Below are 23,714 nucleotides of genomic sequence, written 5' to 3'. Positions count from 1 at the left end.
ATTTATATTTCCCTGATTTCTTGTGCCTGTTTAGGTTGAGAATGAGATGATCACACAGCTAGACGCGCTGGTGGAAGGTGGTCGTGGAGACGAGCAGTACATGGAGCTGGTGTACGACATGTGAGTACATGGAGAGTGTTATGCACTTTGAATATCACGACATTCTATTACTGCTTGTCTGTTGTTTAAGGCCGCACTCAGCAATATTCCATGTATATGACAGCAGTCTGTAAATAATCAATTCTGGACCAACAATCCAGTGATTGACGTCATGAGCTTTCATCAAAGCAAGGGAACTAACCATAGGACATGCATCAACCAAGTCAGCGAGTCTGACCAACCAATCCGGTTAGACATTTTTTACGACAAGCATCGGTTGCTGAAGACCTAATTTCACATTGGATCCTTTTTCTCTTACTGAAATTCAGCATGCCATATAGCTGACGTGAATGTTAAAGCCGTTTTAAGCCAACCCCCTCACTTTGAAGTGCCATCTCGCCATTCTATTACTGAAATACAGCTCTGTCATATAACTAGAGGTACACCATTGCATCATGCGTTTTCATGTGTCTGTACAAAACACAATACGTTTTCCTCTATATCGTTTAGTGACCACCCAGTGTTTTTCACAGTCAAATATCTTAAAATGTGTTGTAATTAGCATCCCATGTTCACTACTATTAGCCACTACGAACATGTGTCTACAGCTAGCGTTTCCTTTTGAACATGTTCTGAAATATTTATTGTCAAGTTTCCATGTAATTTGGCATAAATATGCATATCGCAATACGTATTGTGACCCATGTATCCTGATACGTATCATATGACCTTGCTGTATCGTTTAACAACTACATACATTGGTGTGTATTTTAAAGCTGTATTAAACCAACCCCCTCCCCCTTGCCATCCAGTCTGAAGCAGCTGTGTAGCGGCCACTCTACGATGCGGGACCAGGGTCTGATGTTCGTGGAGACGATACGGAAGCTGCTGCAGCGCCTCCTGGAGTACCGCCTCATCATCCAGGACGAGATCAAGGAGCACCGGATGAGCTGCATCGTCAACCTCCTGGTCAGTCTCATCTCCTTGTACATTACATGGCCGTAACAATGCAGGGTGGCACTTGCTTTGAGGGATGCATAGTTGTCTCCCTTATCTGTACCAGGATCTGCTGAGTTAGAATACCAGTTTTGGGTCCTATTCTTTGATGTGAATTACTTGTTTATTACTACATGCATTCTAGGGCTGGGTGGGGTACCCATCTAGGGTCGGGCAATAGGGTGGAGGGTACCCGGGTAGTAAATTTGGACTTGTCCTAGCCTTAGTGCATTATCTGACATGCTTGTTACTTATACAGGTTGTTTCGTCTCATAATATGTGATTGCAACCTGAATGGGAATGTATGCTGCAATCAATTCTGTGATTGCCATGTTTGAGATGCCATGATGTGTACTGCAGGATTTCTACCATGACATCAATCGGAAAGAAATGTACATCCGCTACTTGCACAAGCTGTGTGACCTTCACCTTGACTGCGACAACTTCACCGAGGCAGCCTACACACTGATGCTATACGCCAAGCTCCTTCAAGTGAGTTTATCATACCAAATGTTTTTAAATGGTCATAACACATGTCTGCCTGTAGGGCTCCCACGATACCCTGCATCAAGTGTTGATACATACATAAGACTTGAACCCCATGGGGATTCCTGGTTAGATATGATTATGGGTTTGAATACTGGTTTGCCCCGATTATGTTTCTAGGTTTCTCAGCATAGTACCCATATGCTAGTGGTTTTCACCAAAGTGGTAAACGTCTGAGACCTGCATCACTGCGGGCTGTCTTCGCACTTCAGGCTGACGTGCTGTGATATAATTAGAATACTGTTAAACCCAACTCTCACTCACTCACCCTGGTCAGGCTCGCTTACTTGGTTGATTCATGTCATCAATCCCAATTGCGTGGATCAATGCTCATGATGTCAATCACTGAATTGTCTGGTCCAGACTTGATTATTTTACAGACCGCCGTCATATAACTGGAATATTGCTGAGTGCGGCGTAAAACAACAAACAAACAAATCAAACACTCACTCACTCACTCTATCACTCACTAGTACAAAACAATGTAAATTACATTAAGTAATACGTTACCACTGTTATACCGAGGCTGTTGTCTCCCACAACTGCTGCTATAGCGAAATCTACCACAGAGATCTCAATTACCTCATGCAGCACGTGCGTAGCCACCTAGCTGCCATGTGACACCCTTCACTCTTGTCTCCTTCGCTTGCATTAGCAAGACATGTATCCTACTGCTGAAGCGTTCCTCGAATATTCGGTGATATTTATTATAGTTTATTCTCTAATAAACTGTGCTTTTATGGGGCGTTGCGGTAGCTACGCTTGGATATAATTTTCCCGCCAAACGGAGAATTTTTCCCGCCCTTTTTTCTCTATACTTGCGGGGTTCGCGTATGCACATTGTGTTTTACGTTTCCCCTGTTCTTGTATGTTTTGGGGGTTAACATCACTTATTTCTCTTTATGTTATATGTGTATGTTATATGTTCACATTGCTTGTTTATTTTCTTGTGAAAATGCTCGTTTGTGAATCATTGTGGTGCTTGCGTTGTAACCATGTTTTGATCTTTGTTCATAGAATCAAACAATGTCTGACATGGAAATGTCCCCGGTTTCAACCCCCTCTACCCCTGCTCCTCGGAGTTGCGGGGTGTGCCGCAAATTCTTGTCGTCCCGGGATCCCCACGATCGTTGCCCGCGGTGCAGGGTTCCTTGCGGGGACACCCGGTGCGAAGGTTTGGGGCCTGCGGAGTTTGAGCGTTACCGACTGTCCGTCCAGTCTGTCTCCACCCCTGTGGTGGCCGGCTCGTCTGGTCGGGGTCCAAGTGCGGGTACCACCTCCTCAGCTGCGGCGGATCCCTTGGCGGCCCTGGACTGTCCGGGGATTCCGTCGCCGCATTGTTATCTAAACTTGTGGACTCCAAGCTGGCGGCCTTATCTCAGGATAGGCCGCTGCCTGTTCCGTCCCCGGCCTCTTTGGTGGCCGCGGGGTCGGACGCGGGGTCCACCGGTACAGCGGCGGCTGCTGTGGTCACCGGTCCTTCCCCCGAACTGTTGGTTAAGGACCGCGTGGCCATGGTTTATGACCTCTTCGAGGACATGCCCAAGCCCCTGCCGATACCTCGGGGAATCCACGGCTCCGTGGGTTCCTTTGAGGTGTACGACGAGTCGTCCGACAAGGCTTTCCCGGCATCAACCTTGCTGCGCGGGATTAAGCCTTCCCTGGAGAAGGCCTTCGCGGCTGCCTCCGGTCGGGGTCTCTCCGTCGTGGAGGAAAGGGTCCTTCCCAGTGCATGACCTTGCCTTTCCCGAGGCTGGTCCTATCGCGGAAGCCCATGTTGAGCGTTTGGGTGTCCATGCCCCACCGGCTGCCACGGTACCACAAGGTACCTTGCAGCAGCTGGACACCCTCGCTCGACACTCCATGCTGGCAATGTCTCACGGAGACACATACCTGGCTGCAGCGGCCAGTCTGGTCGAAGTTTCTCCCACGGACCGAGACCAGCGCATTTATAACTGCCTGCTCGGTTTAAATGCTTCCCTGGAGTACGTTGCCGGGGCTTCGGCCTTTATTTCCGGCACGTGCCATTTTCTCCGGCGCCAGTCGTATCTGGTTGCCTCAGGGTTGGACGCGCCCGTCACATCCCAGGTGTGCAGAACGTACTGGCCGACGTTCTATCGAGGCCTCAGGATCCAAGCCCCACAGAGTGGATGCTGAACCCAGTAGTGTTTCAGTGACTGTGCGAACGTTTGGGTCGTCCAATGGTCGACCTGTTCGCAACACGGTTTAACAATCAACTCCCGTTGTTTGTATCACCAGTCCCGGACCCGAGGGCCATCGATCACGATGCTCTCGCGTTAGACTGGATGGGCTTGGGCGCTTATGCTTACCCATCGACAGCGTTGATACCACACATTCTAAGCCGGCTCCGAGGAGTTCGCTGTCGAATGTTACTGATCGCGCCCATGTGGCCGAACAGATAGTGGTACCCTGACTTGCTGGCCCAGGCCACGCAGTCGCCACTTCCACTGCCTGTGAGACCGGATCTCTTGATCCACCCTCACACCTGTCAGCTTCATCCAAACGCAGGGCCTTTCAATCTGCACGCATGAATGTTGTCACCGAGCATCTGAGGAGTAAAGGTTTTTCTCGTCGGGCGTCTGGGGCATATGTTAGTATGAATCGTGATTCTACCCAGAAGGTGTATAATGCACGTTGGGTTATTTTCACAAAGTGGTGTTGTAAACATCACATTCATTCGCCAGATAAGGTATCTGTGCAGGATATTGCTTGTTTCATGTCTCACTTGCGAGAGACCAGGAAACTCTCCGGGGGTTCCATTGCCAACTATGTCTCGTCCGTTGCTACGGTACGGGACGTTGCTATGGGTACCAGTCTCTCCAAAGAGCCGGTGATACGGGGTATTATCAAGGGTTTCAAACAGCACGATCTTAAGAAGGGCCGCCTTCGGGCACCAGCCTGGGATCATTCCCTAGTGTTGCAATCACTTACGGAAGCTCCGTATGAACCCTTGCATAGTGCTTCATTCCGGCATGTGACTTGGAAAACAGCATTTCTCCTCTCCTTTGCCACGGCGGCACGTGTATCTGAAATTCATGCACTCGATGTCGCCAAGGTACGATTCGATAGCGGTGAAGAAGGAGCGGTCCGCCTGGGCCTGCTCATGGGCTTCATCGCCAAGAATCAGAGAATCGGCCAAACGGAGAGAGAATGCACTTTAAGATCACTCAAAGAAATCTTACATCCTGCTGATACTGAGGACAGAGCACTGTGTCCGGTTAGGGCCCTTAAGTATTATCTTAAGGCTTCGAATGAACGTAGACAAGGGCGTGACCGTCTGTTCATATCGTGTAACCCTATCGTGTCTCAGGGGTTACTGGTAGCGGTGTCAAACCCGCACGAGATCAGGGCGTTATCGGCAACATTTGCCCTACACTCGAATATCTCTGTTCACAGAATATTACGAGGTTGTTACTGGCATTCTGACTAGGTTTTTGCCAATCATTACCTCAGAAAGGTTTCTGATGAAGACGTGGAGGGGGTGCACCGTCTTGGTCCGCTGATCGCGGCACAATCGGTCATCTAGGGGGTGTGTCCAGGGCAATTCCAAACTCCGCAGTCGTCAGTCCTTGCATGATGGTCAATCTGGGTCGTCCCCAATGTTCCCACGCCGTGGGTACAGGAGTGGGGGTCCTGCAAACCAGTGCACTCACAGCACAGGTGAGGCGGCTTTTTGTTTGTTTTGTCCTCATTTGTATTTTGACAATTATGCCCGCCCGTCCGTCCTCCGAGCACTTGCTCTCGCAAGAGACAAGAGTGAAGGGTGTCACATGGCAGCTAGGTGGCTACGCACGTGCTGCATGAGGTAATTGAGATCTCTGTGGTAGATTTAGCTATAGCAGCAGTTGTGGGAGACAACAGCCTCGGTATAACAGTGGTAACGTATTACTTATAGAATATTCCGAATAGGAAAATTCTACTAAATTACAGTATATATGACTAAATTACAGAAATCACTGGAGGTTATCAGAGACTATTGAAATCAATAAGACATCACGATAAACTAGTGTTTAATAACATTACTAACATGATAGACTGGGAACTATGAAGGATAACGTTTGGTGTTTTCACGTGTTTGTTTCAGTGGACGGAGGAGTCTCTGCCACCCATGTTGCAGAACGACAAGTACCAGGAAAGCCTCACACACCGCGAACTGAAGGAGAAGCTCTACTATGACATCATCAACTACTTTGAGCAGGGCAAGGTAGGTCCAGGCCCAAAGTCAGTTCCAGACAGTCGGGTAGCCTAATGGTTAAAGCGTTCGCTCGTGATGCCGAAGACCCGGGTTCGATTCCCGACATGGGTACAGTGTGTGGTGTCCCCCGCCGGACATTGCTGGAATATTGCTAAAAGCGGCGTAAAACCATGCTCACTCACTCACTCCAGACTTAACCTCGCTCTACATTGTAGACACAGTATGTTTGTCTCCTAATTTGACCACATACATGGCGTAATGCACAGAGCATCGGCCTGAACAGCAGAAGTTGAGGTGTTCAATTCCTGGCCACGTCATACCAAAAGAAGCTTAAAGATGGTACTTGTTGTTACCCTGCCTGACACTCGACATTAGGGGGATAAAACAAGGACTGGTCGGCTCAGAGTCAGTATAGTTTGTCTGTGTTGAGTATCCATGTTAAACTGCGGCATGGTATCTCAGAGGGCTAGCACCATGAAACTGGCATTGGTCCAGACTAGTACAAGCAGCCACACAGACGTGCATGCACGTCGCTGTATAGAGCAATAACTGTGAATATGATGTTAAACCCCGTTTCACTTCACCTATCTCCTAGTTCCCTCACGCACAATGTTATTGCTTACAAAGTGAGAGTGGGATAGATGCCACCTGTTCTTGTGTTCACATGGTTTCTGTTTCTTGTTAAGATGTGGGAGAAGGGCATCGAGCTGTGCAAGGAGATGGCGCGCATGTACGAACAGGAGCTGATCGACTACCCCAATCTCAGCCTCATTCTGGTGAATACTTTTACTAATTATCATGACTGACTCCTGCAAGTTTCTAGGGCTTAGATCCTCCCCGCACTGAAATGCATATAGCACAATGGCAGCTGCACAGAGACACACACAGATCTCCAGATAACCTGTGTGTTGGGTAAAATCATCTTCCCGAGGCAAGAGAGTGAACTGACTTTAAAAGTCCAGTTTCCATCCTTGCCAAACTAGGCTGGAATTACTGGACTCGATCGTAATGCCACCAGTGGCTATTACCAGTTATGTACCTTCTAAGCCTCTCCTATTGACCAATCAGATTATACCCCTTGTATCACTTGCGTTTGCTTCAAACAAAATGGTGGCGCCCAGTCAGGACGATCTGATCGATAAACAAGATCAAAACTGTGATAAAACGGGTCTTATATCGCAAAATGCATCAAATCACGTGAGCACCTTGATTTATAAACATGAAAAGATTTGGAAAATATCTGCTGACAACAAGTTGGCGGTGCACATGCTTTGCAAATCCTGCAATCGATCGAAATCTGCACGACAGGTTACGAACCGGATTTCGATTTCGGTGCGCGATTTTGATTGGACTATGCATAGACTCGTTAGCACAGCCAAAATGTAACTCCATAATACCAGCCTAGTTCAGCAAGGGTGGAAACTGGACTTTTATGGTCAGTTACCTCTCTTGCCTCGGGAGGATGGGTAAAATATGCAATATAGATTACCTTAACCCATAAAATCTTGAATAAAAAATGTAAAATTCCAATTGTGTAACATTGTGTTTAATTACCCCAATGTTGCCTGTTCAACTTGCATACCTGACTGTCTTTATGGATCCATATTTACTGATCGAAGGCATCACTACTACTGTAAAGCAGAGTGTTGCTGAATCGTTGTTTCGAGCTTATCTGACATGTGACACACTTTGCAGCGCATGAACAGATGCCAGCTAGAAGTCACATGTAACAGCATCGTAAGCAGAATTATTCTAGAAAATGTCGACTCACAATAGACTGGACCCTGGGAATGCTAGTATGTTAAATTCCCAAAGAAATCAGGGGCGGTCGGGTAGCCTAGTGGTTAAAGCGTTCGCTCGTCATGCCGAAGACCCGAGTTCGATTCCCGACATGGGTAAAATGTGTGAAGCTCATTTCTGGTGTCCCCCGCCGTGATATTGCTGGAATATTGCTAAAAGCGACGTAGAACCAAACACACTCACTCACCCAAAGAAATCTCTCTTGAGAATGATAAGGTGAGTAAATAGTCAGTGCTAAAGAATTATCAAGAGCCTTGAAAACCTGCTCATCATGCTGTTTGTGTGTTTTGTTCACAGAAGAAGCAGGCAGATCTCTATGACAGCGTGATGAAGGAGATGCGCCCGGAACCGGAGTACTTCCGTGTCGGCTACTACGGACTTGGCTTCCCATCTTTCCTACAGGTTGGTCCATTGCGTGAGGATTCCGGTTTAGAATTGATCCCCAGCAACCTATGCTGGTCGTAAGCGGCAACCAAATGGATCGGTGGTCAGAATCAGTTACTTGATTGATCCATGTCATCGTACCCTGACAGCAAGGATCGGTGCTCACAATATGGATCACTGGATTGTCTGGACCAGATAAGATTATTTACTGGCCACCGCCACATAGCTGACATATTGCTGAGAGCATTCCAGAATGTTCTTTTGTTCAGTCTTTAAGTATTTAATTGAGTATATATCAAAATATGTTTCAAGGCGTAGTCGCTGTTTGAAACTCCTGCTGTAAAGCTGCCTTCTGATTGGCTATTGTCGACTTCTTGTCAGTCATTCCATTGGTCGGTCAAAGTTCGCGAAAGGTCGGTCTGACATGACCCATAATGGGATGTCCTCAGATCTTTGTTTAGCGGTAGCTAAGATCTAATGTTAATGAGATTGTGTGTCTGTATGTCTATTCACCAGGAACATAGAACAGACACTGCTGAACGCCATGACACGCCATGACACGCCATGTTCAAATAGTGGTTTTATGTTTCCGTGTCTGACTGATCCCATCATTTCAGAACAAGATGTTCATCTACCGTGGCAAGGAGTATGAAAGACTGGCTGACTTCAACGCCAGGATGCAGAACCTGTTTCCAAATGCTGATGTAATTATAGATAATCTCACAATATAAACTTTGCCCTAATTTCTCTGCCAGAATATGTCTCCCATAACCTATCCTCGTTTAGAACCAACAGCGATGGGGATCTGTTGCTATATGGCTGAAATAATGCCGATGCGACGTTAAATTATAACTCACTCACTCAATGGGGAACTGATGAGGCTCAGCAAATGCCAGGATAGTGGAACTTCAGTGGTTCGGTCCCCGGATGCGTCATGCCTAAAGACGTTAAAAGATGTTACTTCTTGTTTCCCTGCCTGGCACTCAGCATTAATGAGATAAGATAAGGACTGGTCAGCTCGGAGTTAATATATGTTTGTCTCCTAATTCGACCACATCCATGGTGTAGTGGATAAGGCATCAGTCTGGAGAACAGAAGTTGAGTTGTTCAATCCCAAAAGATGTCACTTGTTGTTACCCTACCTGGAAATTGACATTAAAGAGATAAAAGAAGGACTGGTCGGCTCGGAGTCAGTATACTGTGTCTGATTTTGGTATACGTGTTAAACTGTGGCATGGTATCTCAGAGGGCTAGCACTATAAAACTAGCATTAGATCGGACAAGTACAAGCAGCCACACACACATGTGCATGCACGTAGCTATATGAGTGCAATAACCTTGAACATGACATTATACCCCCTTTCACCTCACCTTTAATGAAAGCCCATGATGTGTTGCAGCTGATGAAGACTCTCGACCCTCCTGGTGAGGACATCCGGGAGTCACCGAAGCAGTGTATCCTTCTGTAGGCATAGTATACTGTAGGAACCAGCTACTCCACCAGCAAGAGGAAACTCTAACACGACAGACTTCATTGACCTTAAACATCCGACTGATATCCTGCATGTTTCTGTTGCATTGGTGGCCCTGGGCCTAATGTGCCACAATTCGCTATGCAGAGTTATGTCCCTTAGCCAGGATCAGCTGGTTAGGATTTGAATCTCAGATGTGCCCAAATTGTGTCCCTAATCTGTGTGGACCATACCCCTGCCTGTGTGTAAAGGTCTTTGACTTGGCCCTTTTGACGTTTAGACGTGATTTAAATATTTACACACAGAAAACTGGTCTAACAACACCAGGGTAGGGAGACCATTTCGTGTATATTGAGGTCACAGTGGCAAATGGGGCGGTCGGGTAGCCTAGTGGTTAAAGCATTCGCTCGTCACGCCTAAGACCCTGGTTATTATCACATGAGGACATGATCACAGTTACTTTCATGTTTGAGTATATAGCAATCAAGGAAAGTCATATTTGGTTGTTGAAAGTGTGAACACTTTGCCTTGTGCCCAGTTAGTTAGAATAGGTCCCCAGTTACCGATGCTAGTCGAAAGAGGCAGCCACGTAGTTCGGGTGGTCAGACTTGACGACTTGGTTGATTGTGTGTCTTTGAATGTGGGACGTTCCTCACAATGTCAGGGGGGCACGGGTGGCCCAGTCGTCTAAGGGGCCGCGATTCGCTATGCAGAGTTGCGTTCCTTGGGCACGCCAGAAACCTATGATTGTGGGTTGGAATGCCGGTTCGCCCCGATTATGTTTCTAGGTTTGTCAGCACCATACCTGTGCTCGTGGGTTTCACCAAAGTGGTAAACGTCTCAGACCTGCATCACTTCGGGCTTTCCTCCTACATTAAGCTGACACACCGTGATGTAACTGGAATACTGTTAAAAGCGGCGTTATACCAAACTCACTCACAAAGTCAGTCACTGAATTGTCTGGTTCTGATGCTGTCATTATGCTGGAATAATGGGAGTATGGTGTGTAACAACAAACAGATACCTGTCCTTAGCGTGTAGTCCTTCAGATCAATGCTGTCAGCCCTGTGATGGAGCTGAAGCCGAGGTTTGTGGACAAGCACATCAGCGAGCAGATTCTCAAGTACTACCGCGTCAACGAGGTCGAGAAGTTCACATACTCAAGGAGGTCCGAGGAGAGCAGTAGCGACGTCACTGTAAGTATCGTTTCTCCCCTTAGCCATGCCAGGATCAGCTGACAATGATCCGTGGACTATCAACACATCCATGTCATAGGCTTCACTGCTGAGATCCACCTCAATGACTTGCATCCCTATGGGGTTTCACTAAACATAAGCTGACACACAGGATATGACTGAAATATTGTTGAAGTAGGTGGGAGTCCCCACTGACTCACTCACTCACTCACTCACTCACTCACTCACTCACTCACTCACTTTTATTGAAAAACATATTTAGTTTTCAATTTTCTCTCTGAATTGGGATAATATTTACCAATATGCTACCCAAATAAGTTAAGGGTCAAAGTATTTTACGATTGGAAATTGTATACATACAAACGAATATGATTGCGATTAAACACATGTGAGAGAAATGCCAACACTCTTGAAAAAATGATGAATCAAACTCAAAGGTCGCAACAAACTGATAACAGAGAATCCTTGTACATGGTTTGCACATGCATTATGTGATGGATCTGCACAGATTCAGCATATATATACATAGCGCTACCCTGTGTTCATCACATGAAAAGGGGGCACGGGTGGCCCAGTCGTCTAAGGCGCCGCAATTCCCTGTGCAGATTTGCATCCCTTTGGGGACCCCAGAAACCTATGATTGTGGGTTCGGATCCTGGTTTGCCCCAATTATGTTTCTAGGTTTCTCAGCACCATACCCGTGCTCGTGGGTTTCACCAAAGTGGTAAATGTCTCAGACCTGCATCACTTCGGGCTTTCCTCCCACATTAAGCTGCCACGCCGTGATATAACAGGAATAATGTTAAAAGCGGCGTAAAACCCAATTCACTCACTCATCACATGAACACTGGCCTAGGCTCAACATCAAATGAGCTTTGAAAATTGGGGTAGGGCTGCAGCTTCAACATGGCCTGACACAAGGAATGGCTTAGAGACTTAGCAGTATGGCTAGTGGAGAGGTTAGTCAGATGGTCATTAGTTATGTCCACATTACCAGGTGAACAATTCAAAGTCCCCATTCTGGTAGACCAAGAACAAAACAAACTGAAGGACCCTTAACTGATTTATTTGAGAAATGAACGGTATAGGGAGAATAAGTCACACTACAGTGTGTTATTGTACAATAAACAACAACCATGAGTCGTTTATTTCTTATATGAGATATCAACAGCCTCTTTAAGGATGATGAACAAATGTGCAAGCTTTAAAAATAGTCATCTTAATTTTAATAATGATGACTCCCTCAAAAGAATCTGACCGCAGCAATGTCGGACAAGTCCGTTTTATAAACAGATGGGTTAAGTTTGGTATTTCCTGCATATTCTCACGATCCTCACATCGATTATCTGTACCTTTCGTCATGTACCGATTGTCATATATCTTCCACTTTTGGATGCAGTTGTCCAAGCGTTGTGTTTATCTATGTTGCCCAGCTACATCTATGGGGAACAACTCACTAGACACTTTCCTCTAAAATAATAATGTCATCCAAAATACGTCATCATGTTGCGAGGGCATGTTCAAATGTCTAGAAAGGACGTTATGAAAGAACAATGTTTTATCGTGAAATAAACTATGCTTCTCTGTTCATTGCGATTTATCGCATAACTATCTTATATATATAGACAGGAAATGTAACCATCTACTTATGGCTTTAGCCTGTGCTTATTTCCTACAGAAAATGTGGCTGGAGAGGACGAACCTGATCACTGAGTACCCTCTGCCAGGGATCGTGGGCTGGTACCCAGTCACAAGAATAGAAACTGTGAGTATACTGCCAGTCTATCTAGTATTTCAATATGTGAGATGTATGATGCTTTTGTGCTCTGTTCAGAAGAAGATGTGAACGTGGTGCTTGTATTCAATCAGTAAATATTGATCTGTAAAGAAAAATTGGTACGCAGCTGAAAAGGCTTCATTTAGGTAATTACATGCCCTGTTGTCATGTTTTGTTTTGATTTTTCATGTGTACCATTATTTGCACACAAGAGGCTTAAAATTAATGGGACCCATGAATAGAATAGAATAGATCTTCAGCAACCCATGCTTGCCGTAAAAGGCGACTATATTTGTCATAAGAGGCGACTAACGGGATCCGGTGGTCAGACTCGCTGACTTGGTTGATGCATGTCATCGATCCTAATTGCGTGGATTGATGCTCATGGTGTCAATCACTGGATTTTTTACCAACAGCCGTCATATAGCTTGAATATTGCTGAGTATGGCGTTAAACAACAAACAAACAAACATAAAATTAATTGAGAATAAATAGTGATAATTCCTTTGAAAACCTTACCTCTATTTTATCTTAGCTATAATTCCTGCTTTTTGGCTAACATCTTACTAAAAATATCACTCAAGTTTCAACAGACATCCACTTCACTGTTAGCGGTCCCAACCAGTTGTTAGGTAAACCTTACCTCTTGCAAAAACCTTTGAATCATGGGAATCATCACTTCTTTGCAACAAGCCTTACTGTTTTCAGTATACACTTGCACAGGTTTTTTTTTTAAATCACTACTGTTGTAGTTGTATTGTATTTCGTCCCACTTTGCCGCCAGGTTGCTGTGAGTCCGCTTGAAAGTGCAATAGAAACCATTGAGTCGACCAACAAGAAGCTGTCCAGTGCCATCGAGCAGCATCGGCATGACTCGGAGCAGAGAGTGGACCCGCTGGGGATGTTGCTCAATGGAGTAGTTGACCCGGCTGTCAATGGAGGAATCTCAAAATACAAGGTCGGGATAAATTGTGTAGATTTCTCACATTGATGTTAACTGTCTGTTAATGGGGGTTTTGTGATGATTGGTTGGTCACAATGTCAGCCTAATGTGATGAGGATTGGATGGTGCCTGCCAAGAAAAATATATATGTAAACAAGTGATTTTGTCAGGTGTATACGTATTAAATATAGAAAAAACAGTCCAGATATTCGTGCTTGTCAAAACTCCTTTATCCACACAAGATCTTTCGCCGTTCAACAGCTTTCCAGGTGTAATTTGCTGTATATTACTGGGTACAGGCCAAGGTTTTAAGACCAAAATGCATGGCGGCCAGTCCCTGAAACAATGTTCTGTGAAAGTATTTTGCAGTGACACCATTCTACAGGGAGTATCAATATCTTTCACTGAATATTTTCACATTTTAACACCCAATAACCCCTGTATGTGTCTTGGAAGGCTTTCTACACCCTATAACCTCTTTATGATTTATTGTAGGCGTTATACACCCAATAACCTCTGTATGATTTATTGCAGGCGTTATACACCCTATAACCTCTGTATGATTGCTTGCAGGCGTTATACACCCTATAACCCCTGTATGATTTATTGCAGGTGTTATACACCCTATAACCTCTATGATTGCTTGCAGGTGTTATACACCCCATAACCCCTCTATGATTTATTGCAGGCGTTATACACCCTATAACCTCTGTATGATTGCTTGCAGGCGTTATACACCCTATAACCCCTGTATGATTTATTGCAGGTGTTCTACACCCTATAACCTCTGTATGATTGCTTGCAGGTGTTATACACCCCATAACCCCTCTATGATTTATTGCAGGTGTTCTACAATGAGGAGTATGTGCTGCAGAGTGGTGGTGAGAAGGACCGAGTCCTGGTTGAGAAGCTCCGGGAACTCACTGTCCAGCAGGTCAGTCATGATGCCCCTTCCAACACCCCAAGCATGATTTAAGATGATATTGAAGGCTCTTGGAGTCTACTGATGGTCAATCCCACATTGAAGCTGGTCCTTGTTTGGTCTTGGTAGCTTGGGTTATGGTAATATTTATAAAGTAAATATATTTTGTATAAATTAAATAACTTTGTAGAGTCCTAAGAAAATAAAAGAATTGGTTCTCAGGCTTTTGAAAATATAGTGCAAGCGGGCAGTGTCTTTTTTTTCTTTTCTTTTTCTTTTGGATGACCTCAGGCATACTGCTGGTTCTCGAGCTTCTTGCTGGAGTGTATTCACTGATGACCTCAGTCAGACTGCTGGAGTGTATTTTCTGATGACCTCAGTCAGACTGCTGGTTCTCGGGCTTCATGCCGGAGAGTATTCACTGATGACATCAGTCAGACTGCTGGTTCTTGGGCTTCTTGCCGGAGAGTATTCTCTGATGACCTCAGTCAGACTGCTGGTTCTCGGGCTTCTTGCCGGAGGGTATTCACTGATGACCTCAGTCAGACTGCTGGTTCCTGGGCTTCTTGCCGGAGTGTATTCACTGATGTCCTCAGTCAGACTGCTGGTTCTCGGGCTTCTTGCCGGAGGGTATTTACTGATGACCTCAGTCAGACTGCTAGTTCTTGGGCTTCTTGCTGGATGACCTCATTCTGCTAGTCAGGTGCTGCTCCATATTGGAACTTGTATCGTAGAGTGAAGACCCTGTACGCAACTCTTACTGTTGTCTGTGACCAATGCAGGGCCTGGAATGATGTGCCGTTTTCTTGATATTTCAGATTGTGTTGCTGCGAGACGCCCTGTACATCCATCGTAGGAAGGCGCCCGAATCCCTGAAGCCTTTCCACACTCACATGGAGCAGCGCTTTGCCGAGATGTGCAGCATCATCGAGAGAGAGTATGGCATTAAGGTGAGAGATGGGTGAGATTTTCCATGGTGAGATGTGTGAGATTGATCCATGGTGAGATGGGTGAGATTGATCCATGTTGGCAAACTGATATCAGCAACCCAAATTAACAATCAGTACATATCGCCATTTTAAGCGCCCCGCTCCAATAAGTGCTTCCTGACCAAATAATTGACGAATCTGTCCGCAATCTTCATAAGCGCCCGTACTAAGACTGAAATTTGACATGACAATCTGTATGTACTTGTGTGTATTAGAGATAGCTTTACAATGATGTGGAAGTGGAATACAACATCTTCCCAAGGCAAGGGGTGAGTGAGTATGATTTTACGCCGCTTTAAGCAATATTCCAGCAATATCACGGCGGGGGACACCATAAATGGGCTTCAAACATTGTACCCATGTCGGGAATTGAACCCTGGTCTTTGGCGTGACGAGCGAACGCTTAAACCACTAGGCTACCCGACCACCCCCCCCCCCCCCCCCCCCCCCCAAGGCAAGGGAGTTAACAGACTGTAGAAGTCCAGTTTCCACCCTTGGAGAACTAGGCCGAAATTTTGGGGCTCAATCATAGCGCCAGCAATGGCTGTTTCAAGTAATATTCCCTCTGTCTCTCCTATTCACCAATAAGATTCCAACTCTCATATCACTTGTATTTGCTTCAAACAAAATGGTGGTACCCAGACAAGACGATCCGATCGATAACCAAAATCTCTACTATGATAAAACAGGTCTTACTTTGCGAAGTGCATCAAATCCTGTGAGCACCTTGATTAAAAACATGAAAAGATTTGGAAAATATCTGTTGACGCTTAGTTGGCGGTACACAAGGTTTTCAATTCCTTCAGTCGATTGAAATATGCACTGCAATTTACGAACTGGATGTCGATTTCATTACTCTATTTTGATTGGCCTATGCATAGACTTGTTAGTCCAGCCAAAATATGACTCCGTAATTCCAGCCTTGTTCGGCAAGGGTGGAAACTAGACTAGATGTTCAGTTGGGAATACAATTGCCTTGTAAATATTATCGAAAATGTTTTCGTTTCCATTGATGTTTGAGCCCAGTGTATTGTCGATAACAACTGCCCACCAAATTTAACTTGTGTTTGTATCAATTTTATGAGCGACCAGGCTGCTTATTATGGCGAATATGGTATATTGGTTTACAGAAGAATGTGACCTCATATTCCGACACTGTATTTATGACATTTATTTATATTGTTTGGACTGATATTTCAGGGAGCACAGGTGGTCTACTTGTCTAAGGCGTCGCAATTCGCTATGCAGAGTTGCAGCCCTTGGGCACGCCAGGAACCTGTTAATGTGGGTTCAAATCCTGGTTTGACCCAATTATGTTTCTAGATTTGTGGGTTCGAACCCCTTTCGACCCGCATATATCAATGCTCGTGGGTTTCAACACAGTGGTAAACATTTTAGACCTGCATCACTTTGGGCTTTACTCCACATTGAATAAGGTTGAATTAAGACCAGCTGATTCACTTACTTTGTACTGGTATTTCAGGTAGCAGACCGGGGCTTCCACTCAGCGACTTTGAGACGTAACCAGTCCCTGCCCATCTGTAACAACAACCGGCTAAGTGGCGCCTCCTTAGGCAGCCCTGTCGCAGAGTAAGGGAGACAACTGCTTTGATTTTCATTAAGAATGAATTAATATGTAGAAAATTCCTTTTTTTTCTAGACATTGGCCTTATACTAATATTATGATTAAATTATTAGGCAAGTTTCTATATAGCAATCATCCTTAAATATCACCTATAGGTTTGAAGAGGAATGATAAAATTTAAAGAATTTCTATTAGGAAAATGATCATGTTTGTTTCATACAGATTATTGGCAAAAGTCAGGGGTGTTGTGTTTCCAGTGGTTAGTGAGTCCGGGTTAAGCAGGGATTGAGTGTATTGGTAGCCAGACTTGGTCACCTGGTTGATTGAGTGTCATCGTACCCAAAGGCATGGATCGTTGCTCACAATATCGATCACTGGATTGTCTGATCCAGACTGTTGTTTACAGTTATCCATCATATGCTGGATGATGCCAAGTAAGGCATTACACAACAATCAAACAAATTCATTGTTGGCCCACTTGGCAATTTGCTGTTTACTATTGCATCTCTCAAGCCTACGAAACATAGGATCATGGGTTCGAATCCTGGTTCCCCCTGATTGTGTTTCTAGGTTTGTTAACACCATACCTTTTCTTGTGGTTTCACCAAAGTGGTAAGCGTTTAAGACCTTTCCTTCCACATCTAGCCAACACGCTGTGATATAACTGGAATACTGTTCAAAGCAGCGTTAAACCCAACTCACTCACTCACTCTTTGTTGAAGATGACATGACCTGTCTGTGATGGTCAAAGATTCAGTTCAACATCAAAACATTATCCTAACAATATGTTATTTTTTCCCTTTTTTTGTTGGAAAAGGGTAACTTACGAATTATTACAGCTATATATTCAATTGGATTCAGATATTGATGTATTGTTAATGACAAATGTTTATCTTACAATGCCAGCAAAAAACGGATGCTAAAACAGAAAAGGTATACCAGTATTCTTGCTTACAGTATATGATATGTTTTTTGTATTCATTTTAAGAATTACGGCGCTATCTCATTGGTTACACCTTTCCTCATTTGGTGTTTTGTGTATCTGTTTTTGTTTCTATCTGAAAATACTAAGTAGTTATTTTCCCTCTGTATTAGGCTAAAAAAATAATAATCTTGTTCTCAGGCACCGCCCACATCATCATAAAATTTGTTGCACGTTTCGTTTTTATTTCCATTTAAAAAAAAAAAAGAGAACAAATTAATAATTCCAAGTCCAACGGCAGTCAAATACTGTATTCCAGTAGTTTACTCATCAAGGAATACATTTATGCAGCCAGGCCCTTTCCAAGGTTGATTGGGGGGGGGGGGAGCGGTCGGGTAGCCTAGTGGTTAAAGCGTTCGCTCGTCATGACGAAGACCCGGGTACGATTCCAGACATGGGTACAATGTGTGAAGCCCATTTCTGGTGTCCCCCCGCTGTGATATTGCTGGAATATTGCTAAAAGCGGCGTAAAACCATACTCACTCACTCACTCCACGGTCACTCCACGGTTGATTGTATGCAGCTGTAATTTTGGTTACATACTAGTTGAACAACCAAAAGAAAAAAAGAGACACTGCCTGCCAACACTACATTCTGGAAAACCATTGCCTGAGAACCAATTTTTTTATTTTATTAAGCCTTAATTGATTCTTTTTTCTGTTAAACTGCTTTCAGTTCTATTCAATGTCTGTTGTAGATATCAAATAGATGTATGGTCATCTTATACTACTCAAAAGAAGTTAAGGAGCACCCGATATCTTTCGTATTACCATAGTATGCTATAGTATAATACTATTTCATGACAGATTAACTCTAGTAATATGATAGAACCGGGTGCTTTTTAACTTTGAGGTGTATATATTGGAAGTAGTTTTTAGTATCTTGAAAATGATAATGAATAATTTGTTACATATTTCTTTGGCTAATACGCACATACGCTGATACGAATGTTTGTAAATGAAGACACAGGTGGCCCAGGTGCTGCAGGTTGCTGTGCAGAGTTGCATTCCTTGGTTGTGCCAGGATGTGCTTCTTGATGGCTCAGATCTATGTTTTGCCTTGATTAAGGTCTTCAGTGCAATACCCATGCCTGTTGGATCACCAGATTGGTCATATTCATGGCCCAGTCGTAGAATGTGCCAGAATACATTCAGAGTTGCCTCCCTTAGGTGTGCCAGAATCCAAGAACAAAGGTTTGAATGTGTGATTTGCTGTAATTTTTGTCACTTAGTTTGCTCCCTATCATGAGTGTTTCGCAAAAGTGGTAAGCCCCCAAAATGTCACAATCATTTTCCAATCTGTTAAAGCAACGAGCATTGGTATTGTCCTAAGGACCTTAATCAAGGCAACACTTTGATCTGAGCCCACAAGAAGCACATCCTGGCACAACAAGAAATGCAACTCTGCATAGTAATCATTTATGGTGAGCAGCACAGGGGAACAGTTATCGTAGCTAGTCTACCTGCATCACTTCAGGCTATCCTCCCACTCATTGATATGACTGAAATACTGCTCATCGTCCCACGATGGAGCGAATCATTTCTCCAGTTTCTCAGCCACTGATATTTTGAGTTCAGATTTCATTATGAACAGTTGCTGCTCTGTCGCTGGAATACTGCTGACTGCAGAGATAAACAACATTCACTCACATCCTCATAGAAATTTAATTTTCTCATTTATGAATTTTAAAATACTAATAAGCCAACATATTCTTCCCCCAGAGCCAACTATGCTATCCCATCCTCGCCCATAACGAAGGGCGGGACTACTCAGCGATCACAGTCAGTGTGGGTGAAAGCGGACAAGGTCAGTTCCCCTTCTCCGGGCAAAACGAGTCTGCAATCTCGCGTGGGCAACATGATTAAGCGTGCATCCCAGGTGGCCGATCAGCTGACCACTGATCTCTCCCACAGGAACTCCCTAGAGTCTCCCATTGAGTTGAATGAGCAGGCATGTAGTGTTGTACCTTCTCTTTAGTTAGCTTCCAGTCTTTTTGTTCTGCTTTCCACAGAATACTGAGTGTTTCAATTAGTTTTTTAAATTATAAAAATAATTTTTCAAATATTTGAAAAAATCTGTTTTATGTTTTGAAACTTTTTTCTTTCTTTTTTTTTTAAGTTTAAATATATATTTTTTAAATATTTATGATATGTGAGGTATTCAGTTGAATTCCATGAATATTTCGAAACAAAACTAGCACCCATTTAATTTTAAAAAATTATGAAAAAAATAATAAAATTAAATAAAAATCATCTCATTTGGCTTCAACAGAATCAGATGACATCAGATTTGAAAGAAAGTGACACTAGAATTGCCAAACTTTCAACAAGACGATGAGAGATCAAGAAAATGTGAAAATAATAGTTGCTATTGTTACTGACTCTTAGTGTTCTGTGGTATTTTGTGATGTAAAATAATTTGTTGCAATTAACCCATGTCTTTTCATATTTGACCATTTCTCTTGTTTTGCAGTATGTTATTAATATATTAGCTTTGTGTTGATTTGTTTGATATGTTTTGTCTTGTTTTTGAATTTTGTATTTTATTTACCAGATTTAAGTCCTTTGTGTCAAATATTGAGAACAATTTGAGTTATTCTCCCTTCAAGGTATTTGAATTAAGCAGCAGAAAGTCTTCAGTTCAAGAATTTGAATTTTCAAAATGGAATTTTACTTTTGACAAAATGAAAACTTGAGTCAGGCTCATTAATAAATTTATACATGAAAAAATATTAGAACAAAAATATGGTTCAGTATTTGCTTATTCTTCAAACAACATTTAATCATCAGTAATATCTAGAATATTTCAATCGAACAAATTGACCTTGACTTTTCCCAAAAATATCCTGTCAACTAACAAGGTTTTCAGTTAACCCAACTGCATGACCAAAAGTTTGATGAAATACCCGTTTCTATTGGCTGGAATACTTCTGGTTCTTGTTCCTGATTGGTCAGTATTGGTCTGAGTAGCATGACGAGGAATGGACTTGAATAACATGATTCAGAGGGTACCGGGTATTTGTAGGTGGATATGTGTATTGTGTGAGGGATGAACTTCTTTCTTTAATGTCAGAATTAATTACTTCAATAGATGCACCAATCTTACTTTAAAATATGCACCAATCATACTTCAGTAGATGCACCAGTCATTATTCCAGTTTGTGTCATCTGTAGTTTAATTTTGAGAATAGGACAGGTAGTATTCTGTTAGCAAGATTCGGGGTAGAATAGGTCTTCAGCAACCCATGCTTGCCGTAAAAGGCAACTATGTTGTAAGACAACTTGTCGTAAGAGGTGACAAACGGGATCAGGCGGTCAGACTCACTGACTTGGCTGATGCATGTCATCGCATCCCGATTGCGTGGATCGATGCTCATGATGTCAATCACTGGATTGTCTTGTCCAGACTCGATTCTTTACAGACCGCCATCATATAGCTGAAATATTGCTGAGTGTGGCATTAAACAAAAAACAAACAAACATTAGCAATTGAATGATCTCATGGGGCAGGTCTACAAATCGATGTTAGCAACTTACGACAATACGACAAGATTGTTTTGGTGAACGGGGCCCTGGGTCTGAAGTAATTTATTTGTGTTAAAATTAAATTATCCTGGACAATTCATCTATGAGACTAAAGTTTATTCTGCTGGAAATTTGTTCAAGATTTTATTAAAGCATTAAGAAAACAAAAACTTTTATTGATGACTGTTACCTGTAGCCTAGTCACTTAGTCTTTAAAGCTCCATCATCAAGTGTTATGCCTTAGATTACTGTAGACATGTAGTATTCTGCTTAAAAACAAGTTTAAGAACAACCGATTCTTTCATGTTACTATAGTTAATCTGTCATGGCAAGGCTCATCACGGGTTCCAGTCCCTGTTTGCCCCTGTTGTGTTTCTAAGTTTGTCAGCACCATACCCCTGCTCGTGGGATTCATCAAATCTTAGACCTACATCACTTCAGGCTTTCCTCCCACAATAAGCTGACATACCGCAATGCAACTGGAATACTGTTCAAAGCGGAGTTAAACCCAACTCACTCCAAGATTGGGAAATTTTCCATTTTGAGTCATTATTTTTAGGATCCAAATATGTTTGGTTGAAACCGTAGTCTTTACCATTTTCAAAACACTCTTCTGCCGCCAATTACAGCCTCCTTGTGCAACCAATCCAGTCTTTCTGAACTATGCAGCTTAAGGCTCTAGCTTTCAGTAGCATTGAGGCAATTTGGGCTTCACTTGTGCCTCTTTCAGTAAGGGGATCTATTGGTATTTGTAAATCCATTGTTACAATTGTCGTAGGGTTTTTTATATTTTATGATGGATAAGATACTGGAATGAACACTTAGATTTCATGAACACAATGAACACTTATATATTTAAAAAAATACACAAAACATTATAAGTGAGGCATGGGCATAAGGGTGGTTTTGGTGCTTTATAGACATTAATTCTATTGATCATGCAGCTGAAGAAAACATACTGTTTGTTTTTTAGCTTAGTTTCAGTAGTGTTAGGGGCGGTCGGGGAGCCTAGTGGTTAAAGCGTTCATTCGTCGCGCCAAAGACCCGGTAGTTTACTCATCAAGGAATACATTTATGCAGCCAGGCCTTTTCCAAGGTTGATTGGGGGGGGGAGCAGTTGGGTAGCCTAGTGGTTAAAGCGTTCGCTCGTCACGACGAAGACCCGGGTACGATTCCCGACATGGGTACAATGTGTGAAGCCCATTTCTGGTGTCCCACGCCGTGTTGTTGCTGGAATATTGCAAAAAGCGGCGTAAAACCATACTCACTCACTCACTCAGTTGTGTTATCAGTAATGTTTGCCTGGAGTAAACAAGGGGTATTTTTTTCACAATTTCTCTTGAAATCAGTTTCTCCCAAACAAGGATATTCTTGATGGCCATGGATGTCAATGAGGTTTAAACAGAATCACAAGACAAAGACTGTCGTGAGGAATGAGAAAAATGTGAAATTACAGAATTAAATAAGTTGAAATTTGATAATTTTAGAGACGCACATCAAAGGGGAAACCCCAATTCTACACACCACTTAGCGAACAGGTGAGTCTTGTGTCTACTTCCGTAACAAACATGCCGTTACTACCAAACTGTCTAACTCATCTCTAGCTATCCAGTAATGTTGTAGAGCAAGCATAGAGTGCACAGTGTTGACGACGAAAATAATAATTTCTTTCATCCATAATTGAGTTTTCATACATTTATTTACCAAAATCATGTAGAATGACTGTGCATGGCTTAGAATTGTTTAGGTAGAGATATATGAGAATCTTTTTCTCATTAGTTTGAATGAAGATTCTTTCACTTACTAGGACATTTCCTTCTCTTATAAAATGACTTCAGAAATGAATAGAACATGTTCATGTTTAGCCCAGAAGGATATATCTTGAGTTTCTAACATTTTGATTGATTGAAAGTGTATTATGACAAATCTTTTTTATTAGCCCGAAGCAGAAAGTGATGTAATAATCTTTTTTAAATTTTTCACTTATCACTTCTTAAAGGCTGTCTGAGTTATTTGTATGTGTTTCTCATCTTGCTGCTGAGATCGAGCACGTGGATGGAAGAAAATGATATTCAAAGAAAATAATGATAATATTAATAATACTTTTTGTTTTAATTACTTATCTAAAAAAAATAAAAATAATAATAATATTTTTAAAAAACTGCTTTTAGTGGAGATAAATTGCTTTTTGTTTAAAATATGTGCTAGAAAGTCCTACAATTTGGATCTTTATTTTGTTATATTCTACAACGGTTTCTGGGTCAGTGTTGTCACGGACCTACA

The 23,714-nt window shown here is 43.0% G+C and overlaps 1 protein-coding gene across 10 annotated transcripts in view; it reads left to right on the top strand.

The window, feature by feature from the left end:
• The window catches only part of LOC139452129 (dedicator of cytokinesis protein 1-like), a 94,458-nt gene that overhangs the window by 56,418 nt on the left and 14,326 nt on the right, over positions 1 to 23,714 (top strand). For 5 of the 10 annotated variants that reach the window (XM_071233461.1, XM_071233457.1, XM_071233459.1 and 2 more), the window contains 18 exons: positions 35 to 120; positions 912 to 1,068; positions 1,456 to 1,587; positions 5,747 to 5,866; positions 6,544 to 6,633; positions 7,955 to 8,059; positions 8,659 to 8,745; positions 9,442 to 9,496; positions 10,555 to 10,709; positions 12,388 to 12,474; positions 13,271 to 13,444; positions 14,274 to 14,363; positions 15,170 to 15,301; positions 16,824 to 16,930; positions 17,832 to 17,858; positions 19,629 to 19,857; positions 22,919 to 22,969; positions 23,371 to 23,388. In XM_071233461.1, the coding sequence (XP_071089562.1) occupies positions 35 to 120; positions 912 to 1,068; positions 1,456 to 1,587; positions 5,747 to 5,866; positions 6,544 to 6,633; positions 7,955 to 8,059; positions 8,659 to 8,745; positions 9,442 to 9,496; positions 10,555 to 10,709; positions 12,388 to 12,474; positions 13,271 to 13,444; positions 14,274 to 14,363; positions 15,170 to 15,301; positions 16,824 to 16,930; positions 17,832 to 17,858; positions 19,629 to 19,857; positions 22,919 to 22,969; positions 23,371 to 23,388 (1,902 nt within the window). The remainder of the gene's footprint in view (positions 1 to 34; positions 121 to 911; positions 1,069 to 1,455; positions 1,588 to 5,746; positions 5,867 to 6,543; positions 6,634 to 7,954; positions 8,060 to 8,658; positions 8,746 to 9,441; positions 9,497 to 10,554; positions 10,710 to 12,387; positions 12,475 to 13,270; positions 13,445 to 14,273; positions 14,364 to 15,169; positions 15,302 to 16,823; positions 16,931 to 17,831; positions 17,859 to 19,628; positions 19,858 to 22,918; positions 22,970 to 23,370; positions 23,389 to 23,714) is intronic. The other 5 variants (XM_071233463.1, XM_071233460.1, XM_071233458.1 and 2 more) reach the window with 5 other exon arrangements.

The sequence above is a fragment of the Haliotis cracherodii genome, unplaced genomic scaffold (genome assembly GCF_022045235.1).
Source record: "Haliotis cracherodii isolate W230 unplaced genomic scaffold, xgHalCrac1.p SCAF_9, whole genome shotgun sequence".
Taxonomy (NCBI): domain Eukaryota; kingdom Metazoa; phylum Mollusca; class Gastropoda; order Lepetellida; family Haliotidae; genus Haliotis; species Haliotis cracherodii.
Note: the sequence above shows the minus strand (reverse complement) of the source record. Positions and strands in the feature narration are given on the sequence as shown.